General features: G+C 47.8%; 1 protein-coding gene across 8 annotated transcripts in view; it reads left to right on the top strand.

Moving 5' to 3' along the window:
* The first annotated feature begins 2,470 nt into the window (after positions 1-2,470).
* MSI2 (musashi RNA binding protein 2) overlaps positions 2,471-12,947 on the top strand; it is a 376,222-nt gene continuing 365,745 nt past the window's right edge. For 3 of the 8 annotated variants that reach the window (XM_072940163.1, XM_072940165.1, XM_072940167.1), the window contains exons 1-5: positions 2,471-2,754; positions 3,055-3,095; positions 3,398-3,479; positions 4,178-4,262; positions 8,027-8,068. In XM_072940163.1, the coding sequence (XP_072796264.1) occupies positions 2,693-2,754; positions 3,055-3,095; positions 3,398-3,479; positions 4,178-4,262; positions 8,027-8,068 (312 nt within the window). In that variant the 5' untranslated portion in view covers positions 2,471-2,692. Of the gene's footprint in view, positions 2,755-3,004; positions 3,096-3,397; positions 3,480-4,177; positions 4,263-8,026; positions 8,069-12,947 lie in introns of those variants that run through there. The other 5 variants (XM_072940161.1, XM_072940166.1, XM_072940162.1 and 2 more) reach the window with 4 other exon arrangements.

Raw genomic sequence — 12,947 nt, forward strand, 5'->3', positions numbered from 1 at the left:
TTCTCCTGACCCAGGAGATACATTGAGTGAGCCAGAGGAGAAATGCATAATAATAATAAGCTATTACAAACAACGTAGTGCAAAACAGCCCCAAGAGTGAGTTTTGCGGGACAAGGAAACTTTTCTCTAACCTGGTTATGGCGCTGTTTACTTGACTGCATGCATTTGTCAAAACTCAGAATTACAGATCAAGAAGAGTAAATGTTACTGCCAATCAATGAAAAATAAACAAATAAAAACAATGTAGTATTGGCGATTTAAGATCTAACTTTCTCTCAGCCACTGACTTTGTAACTGCAGTGCTAGCCCCTCTCAGGGTTTTAATTCAGTTCAGGTCAGGTAGGTCTACAACAGGGAACAAGGACACCCGACTCTCGCCTTGTGAAGGACAGAATAAATATGTATGCAGCAGAGCCAAAGGGCAAAGGGCAACAGAAGGATGGCCAGAGGTGGCAGTAGGGTATAGCCTGGTAAGCTCCGTCCCTGTGGGCCCCTGATGTAAAATGAGGGGGTTGGATCAGAAAAGGCCTTTCTACCTGATGATCTGTGGTTCTAGTGTAAAAGCCCCCTGCCCACCCCCAGAATCCAATTAGCTCTGTTGTCTGCATTTTGTTATTGAGAATAGTCATAATAAACAATTACCATAACAACTGGCTCTTCATCACATAGGACCCTAGAGGATTTGGGAAGCAGCTTGGAGTGACGGAAAATGTTTGGGTTTGTGGTTTAAAGCTTTAAAGTGCCTCTAAAAATCATAGGAAGTAATGACTGATAACAGGCGCAACCCCTATGTAGGCTTGCAAGGAAACAGGGACTTTGCCTTGTATTCATTTCAGTCCCTCCCCTCACCCTACCAAGCCTGTCAGGGAAGAGTTCTCCCAGTCTGGGAGACAGGGAGTTTAAGAGCCTGGTCATTCAAGTTTTGGGCTGGTGTTGGGATTTTCCGAACATTCCACTTTTCCAAGACCCACAGTGGACGGGGTACAGTTTTGGTGTTGAGTGTATTCCATTGTGTCCTAATCCTACGAAAATTAATGGAAAAGTGTTAATTAGGCATCAATTCATGCTTATCATTAATCAGAGTATTTGATGAACCACAACTTTATGTTGCCCCCTCATGTCATATTAACTCAATTTATTCTAATAATTTAAAACAATAAGGCTAATTATATCCTTATTGTTTTAAGTACCCCTTAAATTGAATCCAGCCTTAAAATCTGCTGGAGAAGTGTGCGATGTTTTGGGGAAGCTACAAAAATCGTCTTTTTGGGGCTTTCAGTGCAGAAAAGGATAAAAACCAGCATTTATTAAGCACCTACTGTGTGCCAGGACCTGTGCTGCACCACACCTCTCCTAAGGTGGCTGAGGTGAGTGTGTTTGAAGCTTCCGCCACCCTCAGCTACTTCCCAGATGTCGGGGGGGGGGGGGGGGCTTGGGCTATGCAGATCTCATGCATTTTTCTATCTCGCCATAAAAATAATTATATACGTATATAAAACGAACGGGCTGGAAAGGGGTTTCCTGAAATAACCACCCTTTCCAGCCCTCCCAGAGACGCTCCCAACTTCTCACTATACATAAAAATTTGATTCGAACTCCGATCACTCGACCTTGATCCCTATAAACCTATTTTATTATATTCTTTAAACACCGTATGATTAACGCGGAAACCCTTTCCTCGGCATTTTCTCACCGCTGGAACCGCGTCAGTTTCCTCAAAGTTCCAAAATAACCCTTCCCGGGCACGGATTCGTACCTCTGCCGGGGAAGGGCGGGGAGCGGCGCAAGACGTGCCGGTGTGGAGCGAGAGCCAGAGAGAACTTCCAGCGCCAAAGAAAAATAAAACTTGTGGCTGGTGTTTGTGCGGGAGGGTCTTCGCAATCCTGAAGTCCCCCGATCCTGAGGGGTCTCGGAGGCCGCCCGAGGAGCGCAGGGTTTGGGCTTGATCTCGACGTCCTTGACCTAAATTTCTGCGCGGTGGCTGGAAAAAGGGCGCAGAGCCGGGCGGGCGGCTGGTGCCATCCCCGGATCCGGGCGGCCTGGGCCGGCGAACTTGAATGGAGAGGCCGAACTAGAGAGGGTGGGGGGCGTCTTCTCCCCTGCCCGAGTGAGGAGCGGCGGCGAGCTCCCCGCGCCTCCCCCTCCCCCGATCCAGCCGCCCCCCCGGGCCCATGTGATCCGGGGAAGTCAGGGTGCGCTCCCCCTCGCCCTGCCCGCCCTGAGGCGGGGCCCCTCGGGCCGCGGGGTTCGCGCACCGCCCCCGTGGGTCCGGCCGCGGGGGGCAGAGTGTGCGCGCGCGGGCAGGCGGGGGCCGCACCGGGGTGCGTGACGTCACCAGCATTGGTTACACGACGTTCTAGAACTCCGCCCCACGTGCGCCGGGGAGGAGGGGGAGGAGGAGGAGGGGATGGGGGTGGGGAGGAGGAGGGGGAGAGGTGGGGATGGGCCGGGGGGGGCGGGGACGGGGGGTGTGCGAGCAGCGGGGCTGAGCTAAGCCGAGCCCACGTGTGACGGCTCTCGCCGCTGCCCCGGCTCCGCCGCTCGCAGAGAGATTCGGAGGAGCCCGGGCGGGGGGGGAGGAGGAGGGGGAGGAGGGAGCGGGAGATCTCGGGGCTCGGAGCCGGCCGCCGCTCCGCTCCGATCGCTGTGGGGCTCGGTTTTTTGGGGGTGGGGGGGGCGGGGGGGCTCAGATATGGAGGCAAATGGGAGCCAAGGCACCTCGGGCAGCGCCAACGACTCCCAGCACGACCCTGGGTAAGTTTCCAGCCGCTGCCCACCGCGCCGCCTCGGGCTCGCTCTCCTTGCAGCGGCGGGGACGGCGGTGCGCGGAGCCGGGCATCTCCCGCGCCCCCCCGCCCCTCCCGCGCGCCCCCACCCCCCCCCGTGGAAGTTACACACCTTTGGATTGCATTTCGCCGTCACCTTCTCCCCCACCCCACCTCCCGGCTCTCGCTCGCTCGCTCCCCCCCGCTTTCCTTTTAGCTTTTGTAAGTTACACGTCAAAATGGCCGATCTGACATCGGTGCTCACTTCTGTTATGTTTTCTCCCTCTAGTAAAATGTTTATCGGTGGACTGAGCTGGCAGACCTCACCAGGTAAGGGAGGGAGGGGGGGACGCCTCGGTCCCCCCCTTCTTGGCTTCTTTATTGCTCTTTGTTATCCCGGTGTAGGAGCCCCCCCGCCATTGGCTCCCCACTTCTCCTGTGCAAGGTTATTTTTTTAAATAGCAAATCCTTTCCGAGCCCTCTACGCGACCTCTGTTGCCGAATTTCCCCCGCGTGTGCAAAACCCCCCCAAGAATAACAACAGAAAACTACTTTTGGGTTTTGTCCTTGATCAAAATTTGCATTGCTTTTTTTCCCCCACACCTTCTCCCCCCCTCCTTCTCTCTCTACAGATAGCCTTAGAGACTATTTTAGCAAATTTGGAGAAATTAGAGAATGTATGGTCATGAGAGATCCCACTACGAAACGCTCCAGGTAAACCATTCCCTTCTGGATTTTGTCTTTATTTTAGAACAAAGTTTAAGTGTTATTTTTGGAGGTGTCTTCGGAAGTAGCTAAGCGGATTTAGAATGGGGCTTAGGCATGTGGCTGGTTTCGAACGTCGCTCCCCCCCTCTATTAACCCCAAAGGTTATTGTTAATTGCGGCTGAACTCTGGATACAGAGATTCTCATTTCTCCGCTTTAAGTCATTTTCCCGTCGCTTCTTTTTCTCCTGTTTAAAATGACATTCAGCTTCATTCACTTTCCATATAGTTTTTTTTTTAATGTATGGCTTCCCCCACACTCCAAGCTCCCCAAACTCTTAAGCCCCTCTTAGAAAGCTGGATGAATCTCCTCTAAGTGCCGGGGTTTCTTCGGAATAAAACAAAGCGTTAAAGAAAGGGAAGGGGGGTGCGGAGGAGAGAAACTGAGGTGGCGAAAGAGTGGAGACACCAGCGTTCTCCAAGTTACCTCCACTCGCCCTGCCCCCGTTCCACTTCCCCCATTAACCTTGATGTGTTTCCTTGCGAGGCGGAGGACTGTAGACCGGAGGGGGTGGGGAGGGCAGTAGGGGGTGGGGGGTGCGTGGGGGCAACTTTTGCTCTCCCTTCTGCATTAGGGCTCACTCCTTGTTGCTCTTAGTGGTGTCACATTTTCTTGTTTGTTTTTCTCCCTCTTTGTCTCATTTCAGAGGCTTCGGTTTCGTCACATTCGCAGACCCAGCAAGTGTAGATAAAGTATTAGGTCAGCCCCACCATGAGTTAGATTCCAAGACGGTAGGTTGCTTTTCCTTGTTGTTGCTGTTCGCCCCTTTTCAGGACCGATCTCGGCATTGACAGCCCTATTTAAAGAGACAGTGCCTTCTTTTGCTTCTGTGTGAGCTAGGTACTTTGAAGCAGAGCTTGCAAAGTTTGCTGCCACTGCTGGGTTTGGGGTTTTCGTTTTAGAGCCTGTCCCACTGCAGCTCCAGATGCTGCCAAGTCTGGGCTTGGGGGGAGGGGTCGGCTTGGGGAGAAGCTATCTTCCCGGCCAAAAGACCATGCAAAGAAAGTCCACCACCGAGCAGAGGCAACTTTTCTTTGTCAGCCCCAAAAAGCCCGCGTTGTTACCAACTGTGGCTGTGGGAATTGGCTCTTAGAAGGTACAGCCTGCTTCAGGGCCCAGAAGGGCAGTGGGCCTGGGCAGGGAGGGCAAGGGGCGGAAGGAGGTGAGGGGGCGCTAATCACGGAGCAGGCAACAGGTTCTTCTTGGGCTTGTTTGGGGAGGTTTGGGTTTGGGGAGGGAAGGAGACCTCCCAGAGCCAAGCTAGGCATCCGGTGGGTGACTCCAGATGGTGTGAAATCTAAGGCCGATAAAGCCTTTGGTTTCAAAGTGAGTTTTTTTTTTTTCCTTTTCTTTCTCAGATCCTTCATTTTGAGCGTGGGTACTTTTACAGCATTGGAAGGTTTTAAAGTCCATTGTTGAGGGGGTAAAAGTCTCTAAGGTCAGAAGAGGGAGGGAAGAAAATATCAGTGTGTAATAATACATTTAACAGGGGAGCGGGAGGGAGGCGAGTTCATAACCTTTTATTACGGCTCTCCTGCTTTGCCCGTAGGTCTACCAGAATGTCCCCACGGTTTTTATACATCTACTTAAAGCAGGGGCCCTGAGGTGACATCGGGATGCAGTGCTGAGCTGCTGGGGACCTCACCTGTCTGTGGTGCCAGAGTGGGACAAGGCAGGGGAGTCAGGTTCTAGTCCCAGCTGCCTGTTAGGGGCTTGGGCAAGTTGTTCCCTGCCTCTAGGCCTCAGTTTCCTTTTCTCTAAAATAAAGCAGTGGGACAAAGTGATCTCTCCTCAGGTCCCTTTTGGTTTTAACACTGAATGGAAGAGAAGAAAAGCAAAACCTGGCCACCTTGGGTGCCCTTGAATTGATTTTGCAAATTCACCCTGTTTCTCTGATCAGAGGTCAGGTGCGTGCCCCCTACCCTCCAAGAAAAGACCCCACTCTCCACATTTTAAGTTGCTTTATGAATTGCACCAGACTTGTCATAGCTTGTGGCCCAGCTTTTTTGCACTTTCAGATCCTTTAATTTCAGGGACAGTCGTTTGCAAGGTGATAACGGAGGTCTGGAGCAAATTTATCTCCTTGGCTTCTTGGCAAGACGTTTCAAAAAGCTGGTATAATGAAAGAGGAAAAATATTTCACGGCAACTTTGGGAATTGATTATCTGCCCCTCCGCCCACCCTGGGTAGGAGAAACAGTATTTGATTTCTCTGGTGGCTGGTGGGTCATAGCCCTCATAGAGCCTGCAGATTCCCCTCCCTAATTGTTTTGTAGACATGTTTTGGTCACTATTATTTAGTGTAACCTAGCTTTTGACTTTGTTTCAACGTTCAGTGCAGGAGGCAGAAGCGGTTGGTTTATTGACATGGAAACGAGGATCTTGTTTATCGTTACCTTAAAAGCTTTGTTTAGGTAACGGCCATTCGCATCCCAAATAGTACCCTAGTCTTTTTCTAGAGGATTTGTAGCTCCAGTAAGTAGAGCTGTACCTAACTAACTAATGTTTTCATTTTTGGTAGTTTTCTTTTTTGTTCATTTTTTAAAAACACAGTTGACAGGGATATGCAAAAGGTTGGGATTTGCCGCACTTGACCTGTCGTCTCCTTGGGAGATTGCAGCGTGTACACTTGGCACACAGAACAACTCTGATTGTGGTATAACCCGATACAGGAATTCTGAATTGGCTTTGAGTTTTGTAATTTTAGGTCTTTTTTTTTTTTTTAAGCATTCTTTCTTTACTTCTGCCTACCCCCTTCCAGCTCCTGTTTTTTCCCCCTGAAAATGTCCCTCACCTTTTACTCCGCAAACAAGGTGACTTATTATTGCAATTGTGTGCTGATCAGCTAAAAAGAAAAATACTCTGGGGGGAGTGTTTATGAAAAGACGTACCTGTCTTACGTTTGGTCAACAGAATGGAAAATCCACACCTGCTGTATTTCTCTTGTCGACAGCTCTAGTCAGTGCTGAATACACCTGTAGCTGCGGTAATGTTAATCTCCATGAAAGGGTAGTTTCCTAGATCAGAGATTTTTGTCTGTTTTAGTTTTTGGCAAAGTAATCTCTCATTTCTCAGGTGATGTTTAAAGGTGGAAAACATGCTGCAGACTTTTATTGGGTCTTTAAACTACCTTAATAAAAGTGGTAAATCTTTATGTCTTAGCGGCTGGGTCCTAGGGGATGTTAAGTCTGGGAACAGAATTAGCTGTGGTGTGACTCCCCCCCCCCCCCCCCGTGCTTTTTTCCAAAGCATTACTCTTGCCTCCCACCCCCATGGCAGAACTGAAAACAAGGTCCAGATTTACATTTTAAAAGGGGAGAATTTTAATATGAAAGCCAAAGCGGATAAATAAATAACTTGTAGCAGTATTCATGCCACGCTCCGTGTTGAATTTTACCCAGAGATTTGTGACATTTAGAAATCTAATGAAAACCAACAATGGGAATATTTTTTTCATCCCTTCCCTCCCCATATTTTCTATCCAACAACTTTTCCCCCCTCAGATCAGCCTATTAGATTCAAATGCTTCTGTGGGAATTGTTTTGAGTTTTAAAGCCAAAATCTGAGATCTGCAGATGTCTGATCTGCAATATTGGATGTTTTTCCTTTTGGACTGGGGTTGGGGTGGGGAGATACCCTAATTGTTATACTAGATTCTGACTGCGTTTGTTCAGTAGGTTTTTTTTTTTTAACCCTCTCCCCCTAATAGTCTTACTTTTCTAATATGGGTTTAGGTTGCTCTTAGATTTTTACCCTCTGTGATTTTTAAAATTCAGGTGCATTTAGCTCCTGTGTTTCTTTTAATTTTTTAGCGTTAATTTTAAGAACTAACTCAGGTGATATGGTTTTTGACACCTGCTTTCTTACGAAGACTAACTACAGAATGACTTATCCTTTTGATTCATCTTGGGTAATTTTACTTTTGCTAAAACGAATGAGTTCATTCACACAGAGCATCGTGTTGGATGTGGATGGGGAGTTTTTGGGTGGTGTTGATTTAGAAAATTTTTGGAATCCCCTTCCCTAGCTGTGTTGTTCAGTTATCATTGATGAGGACTACTATCCAGTTACCTACTGTGGGAAGAGTCTTCCATGTAATTTTCAGGTTATGATTTTTTTTAATGGCAATGTCCCCACCTCTTCTCCCAGCCATGTATTGCTAATTAGATGTGGGTACCATTTAGTATTCAGTGCCTATGAAACAGAAGCCCCTTCCTAAATAAGAACACATGAGATCTGATGTATTAAGAGCATTGCATATTGAAATACACGGGAGGGCATTTCAGAAAGGCTGGCTATATTTGTTACATTTTGGGAAGGACCATTAAAATTGAGATCAAACTTTAAGGAAACTTTTGAGTTGCCTGAGAAGTTACTAAAAGTGGGGGTGAAAAGCCTGAGAAATGAGTGATTAATAACTAGGTGATTAATCAAATTTTTTTTTCCTCCCCTCAAAGTACCGTGATTGACTCCGGCTTTTCCATTTTTTCCCCCAGATTGACCCCAAAGTTGCATTTCCTCGTCGAGCGCAACCCAAGGTAAGTAGGAGAATCAGTAATAGGATTTTAGCACTCAGAGGTGGTTACCAAGGATTTCGAGTTTCAAACAGAGCACTGGCAATGAAGCATTGAAACCTGGTGCGCACCGTTTCTTCAGGGTATCAGCGTGTGGCTGCGAGAAGCCAGGCCAGGCCAGGCGCTCTGTAAGATAACCATGTGTCTGTAAGGGAGCATCTGGGATGGGTTCTGAGCCTCCGGTGGGGGGCAGGGGCAACCCGGATCCTTCGTGGGAGGATGTAGCTCTGTCTGTTGCAATACATATGCGAGCGTTCTATTTATTTTTAAAGTGTTGCTGGGATCCTATCAGGAAAAGTTGGACATTTCTTCGTGACTCTTTTTTGGAGGGTCCTCTTTTGAGGCCTAACAACTTGGAGTTTATGGAGAGGAGTAGAATTTCAGTAAACAGCTTTTCTTCCTGGAAAAACAACTCTGTAGACTCATAAAGCCCTCATCTGACAAAGGAACAGGTGGATGTGCTGGTTTCAGGTAGGCTGGATAAATCTGGGCATGCTGGTGCCCTGGGCGGAGAAGTGCTGGAAATGTTGTCACCTTGTAGGACCATGGGACTTGCTTTAAGGCTCGAGATAAGCCTTCGCTTTTTCTCAAGCGTGTGGTTAACATCATTTTCACCGAGCTTGCCAGGTGTGGCCATGAGAACACAGCTGCATGAAACCAAAGGTGAAATTTAAAGGGCTTATGGCTTCTACGCTACACCTGCACTTTTTTGGTGGAGCTTGAGGGTGAGAAGCAAATTAGGTTTATTTATTTTTTTAATGGAGGATTGAACCCAGAACCTTGTGCATACTAGGCATGCACTTTACCACTGAGCTCTACCCTCCCTCACTAAATTTGCATTTTTGAATTATACTTTCTTCTTCCCTGTGTAATATTGGAAGAAATAGTTTTTCTGCATCTTTTAAGGGAAAGGGGAAAAGGTGAAGCATTTGATTGCAGGTCATAAAGGGAAAGGGCTGGGGTTTTAACAAATTCAGTTTATTTCTTTAAGCATGGTCTTCCAGGAGTGGAACCTTCTAGCTGTGCAAAAGGAGGCATGGTTTTGCACATTAATGAAGAAATAGTTAGCTATTGTGGATATTTTGAGAATTTCAGGTTGGAGCCTGGCTTGCGATCCCTCCCTCCCTCCCTCCTTTCATCTTTCTTTCTCTCTCTCCCCCCTCTTTTTCTTTTTTCCATATAATTCTTCTTTCTTCCCTTTCTTTCCCTTCCCTTCTCTCTTTAGAAGGAAACATAAATCTCGGACTAAAAATAGTGAAATCTTTTCTTTAGGCACTTTTTCCCCTAATGCTTAAGCAAATAATGGGAATTAATGAACCAAAGAGGTTAGATTATTTCTGTGCTGAGCACAAACTTTGGGACCGTCTTAAGTGTTTAAAGGTTGCTTTCCAAACTGCATGTGATCCTTGACATTTCAGAAGGCTTCCAGGATTAGCAGTGTTTCCTGAGTTTGGAAGAATTGCTGTTTCTTCCATAAGTGTGAATCTTCAAATTTCCAGGTTAGTCATTTGATCACCCTGAACTCGGATCAAATTACCCTAGAGGGAAACTGGAAAAATCCCTGACTTGGTCAGACCGTGGGTTTGACCTGTTTTCTCCTCTCTCTTGCTGCTCCCCACCCCTATTTTTTTCTTTTAAACCCGGAAGGCAACATGTTATTTTAATAGACTTTGGCATTTGGTTTTTCAGTGGTGCATTCGACTTAAAAACGAGGCAGAACTTTCCTTGAACTTGTCAAAGTGTACATCCTCACCGCCCCCCACGCCCCTGCCCCCTGGCATCTGGGATGCTTTAGGTGAATTATCAGACTGTGGATGTGAGCTGACGTTAAACCAGTTGGAGGAGGACATCTTTCCATGGCATTCTAGGGATTTCCTAACAGTACTTTACTTTTTATGACACACATCCCTTTCTAAAGCACTTTCCTGTGCATTGTCTCCATCTGAATCCCAGGTCCTGCAGCCCTGAGTAAATCACTTGCTCTCAGTTTGCCCATCTGTAAAATGGGAGTGATGACGGTCGCTTCCTCAGAAGGCTGTGGTGAAGAGTGAGAGAGCCTGGCCCAGGGCAAGGGCCTTGTGGCTCATTGTCCTCATGAGCACCCCCATTATTACAGTGGGTTTCATCACCATCGTTGTGATAAACACCACGTGGAGCTGCTTGAAACTTTCTGCTGTGCTTTAATATTTCTAATAAACCTCGGACAAAAAAAAAAAAAAAAAAAAAAGCTCAGCAACCTGTGTGTGGCTCCTGGCTGGGCCACTCATTAGCTGTGAGGGTTTGGGCAAATCATTTAACTTCCTGAGACATCAGTTTCCCCATTTGGTTGAGTTTGGGTGCAGAACATTAATAAAAGGAAAGTGCCTGAAAAAACACCTAGTGCATGATCATACCATACATGTTACCTGCTGTTTTTGTTATTTTTGTGAGGCCCGCGTACCAGTCCTGGGAGGGGTCCAGGAATACTGATAATATTAACTGAATTGACGTGCCAGACACTGTTGCAGGGACGTGATGTGTATTCACGCACTCAGTCTTCACCTCCTGCCTGTGAGGTGGGTACTAGCGTTATCTCCATGTTCTGGAGATGGAGACCAAGGCACCTGAGAAGTGGTACCGCGGGCCCAGGACTGGGCGCTCTCCCTTGTGCCTGTCCTGCCGGGTCCCCGAGGGGTCTGGGGAGGAGGTGGCTCTGAGTGGACACCAGGCTGTGAGGAGCAGAACCACAGCCAGCGCCTCAAGACCTTGAAGTTCCATGGTTGGGTGATTCGCCCAACCCCTATGATGTCATCCCATTGTGTGACACTGCCTGCTGTGTCTCTCCATCCGAGCCCTCAGGGCACCTTTCAGATGGTTGTGGGGGGTGTTGCTCGGCTCCAGTGAAGCAGCTGGGGGATTGGTGGGGTGTGGTGGTTGGGAGCTGGGGCAGGTGGGGGAGAGAGGGCCTGGCTTGTCATTGGTTATTTTTCGATAGAATTTGAGTCCAGCCTGCGGCTTTCAGACTGAAGTTAGTGTTGGAGGCCATACCCCAGCTAGCAGGAGTGTAGAACCTTAACTTAAGCCTTATTTATTTATTTATTTATTTATTTATTATCATCTCCCTTCCGTGCCGCTTCTGTATGTACGTGTGAGGGTCTGAGTGGCCAGGTGAACTGTGTCCCTCCTCGGGGACTGGGCGGAGAGCTTGTCACTGGTACGTCAGTGTGTCTTTTGGTTGAAATTCATTTCTCTGCTTTCTGGCTGTCCCTCTTGGGTAACACTGGCCAGAGAAATACTCCGTGGAGGTGTTAAACAAGGCTGGGGGAAAGAAACTGTAACTTAATACGAAAGAAAATCCCTGGCAGAGAAGAACAGATTTCATGTTAGGACTGTCATAATATTCTTTAATGTATCATATAAATAAAAATTTGTTTTGACCAGAATTGTAATGAACAACCAAGGGAAAGGTTTTGAATCCTGCCTTTCATTTCTGCCTCTGTGCGATACAAATGTTCACGTCTCAAGTGAAGTATGAGGGGCATTATTAACTAGTCAAGGGGTGACTCTTTGGAGAGTGAGTAGTGGCCGTTAATTAGTGAAGTACATTTTGATCAGAGGAAGATAGGTCTGTTCTGTATCTTTCTCTTTCTCCGGATGATTATTTCATTTTGTAAAATATGTAAGGTTTCCCCCTTCTATCTTTAAATATTAAAATGGTCCTGCTGCTCTGAAAAGATGTCTTAATTTGAAGCCGCTGGAGACGTGGGAATGATTGGGATCGTGTCCTATGCTTTATGAAGGTCGCTTTGGGCAGAAGTGTTGGCTACCTCCAAGAGTTCTGCTCAAGCTTGTGAGTTCTTCCTCTTCATGGAGAAACCAAGCGTCTTGCGGCCAGAGTGAGTCTGGCCATCACTTACCATCTGCCCTCAGTATCCTTGTGTATAATAAAGCATTCCCCACTCCCCCAAGTCGCCGTTTTCCTCAAGTTTTAGAGGCCAGAACCTTATCTGTTGATTGAGGGAGATCTCATTTCTTCAACCTATTTCCGGTTGCCTTTGGTCACAGCTGGGTGATCGTGGGTGAGTCACCTTGGCCACTGCAAACCTCAGTTTCCTCCCCTTTAAAACAGGGATCATGAAAAAACAAAACAAACAAAACAAAACAAAAAAAATGAAACAGATTGTGTAGTGTCCACCTGGAGCTGTTTCCAAGAGGAATGCAGAAATCTTTGCCAAGAGCCTGGCACAAAGTCGCACCCAGCGAATGTCTGCTGATACTGTTATTAGAGAATTATCTTTGTAGAGTAAAAAGATTATGATGGTGGAAATTTCTTAATTCTTTACTGAAATGCAAGCCCCTTGCTGGCAGGGAGGTGCTGATGGTTAGTGTTCCCGAACTAACTGTTGGTTCAGTGAGTAAGTTGAACCCAGCCTCTGAAAAAACAGAGGCAGCTGACCCAGGGGAAGTTATGTTGGTTGCCCCAGGCCACTCGGCCGAAGTGTGGCAAGGTTGAGCTGGAAGCCAGGTTTTCTTGTTCCCTGGAAGGGCCTGCGTGGAGCACACATCCAGATGGGTTCAGGGCAGCCGGCCGTTTTGCACACGCACCTCCTATTCCAGGGGAGCAGTTTCTTGGCAGCTTCTCAAGGGCGAGGGGTGAGTTTTCAGCATCTGGCCTGCCCCTGCCGCTGTGGGGTGGGTCCTTCTAGCGTCTTGCCATCTCGAATGGTCTGCAGCTGTCATCTGGGCAGCCACAGTTAACCAACCTGCCGCTGGGTTTCTGTCCCCAGCAGGGATGTGGTGGGGTGTCTGTTGCCCTCGTCCGCAACAGCGAGGGCCTTGGGGGATTAGTGGCTTTAGCTTCTTT

This window comes from Vicugna pacos, chromosome 16 (assembly GCF_048564905.1).
Source record: "Vicugna pacos chromosome 16, VicPac4, whole genome shotgun sequence".
In the NCBI taxonomy this organism is placed as follows: Eukaryota; Metazoa; Chordata; class Mammalia; order Artiodactyla; family Camelidae; genus Vicugna; species Vicugna pacos.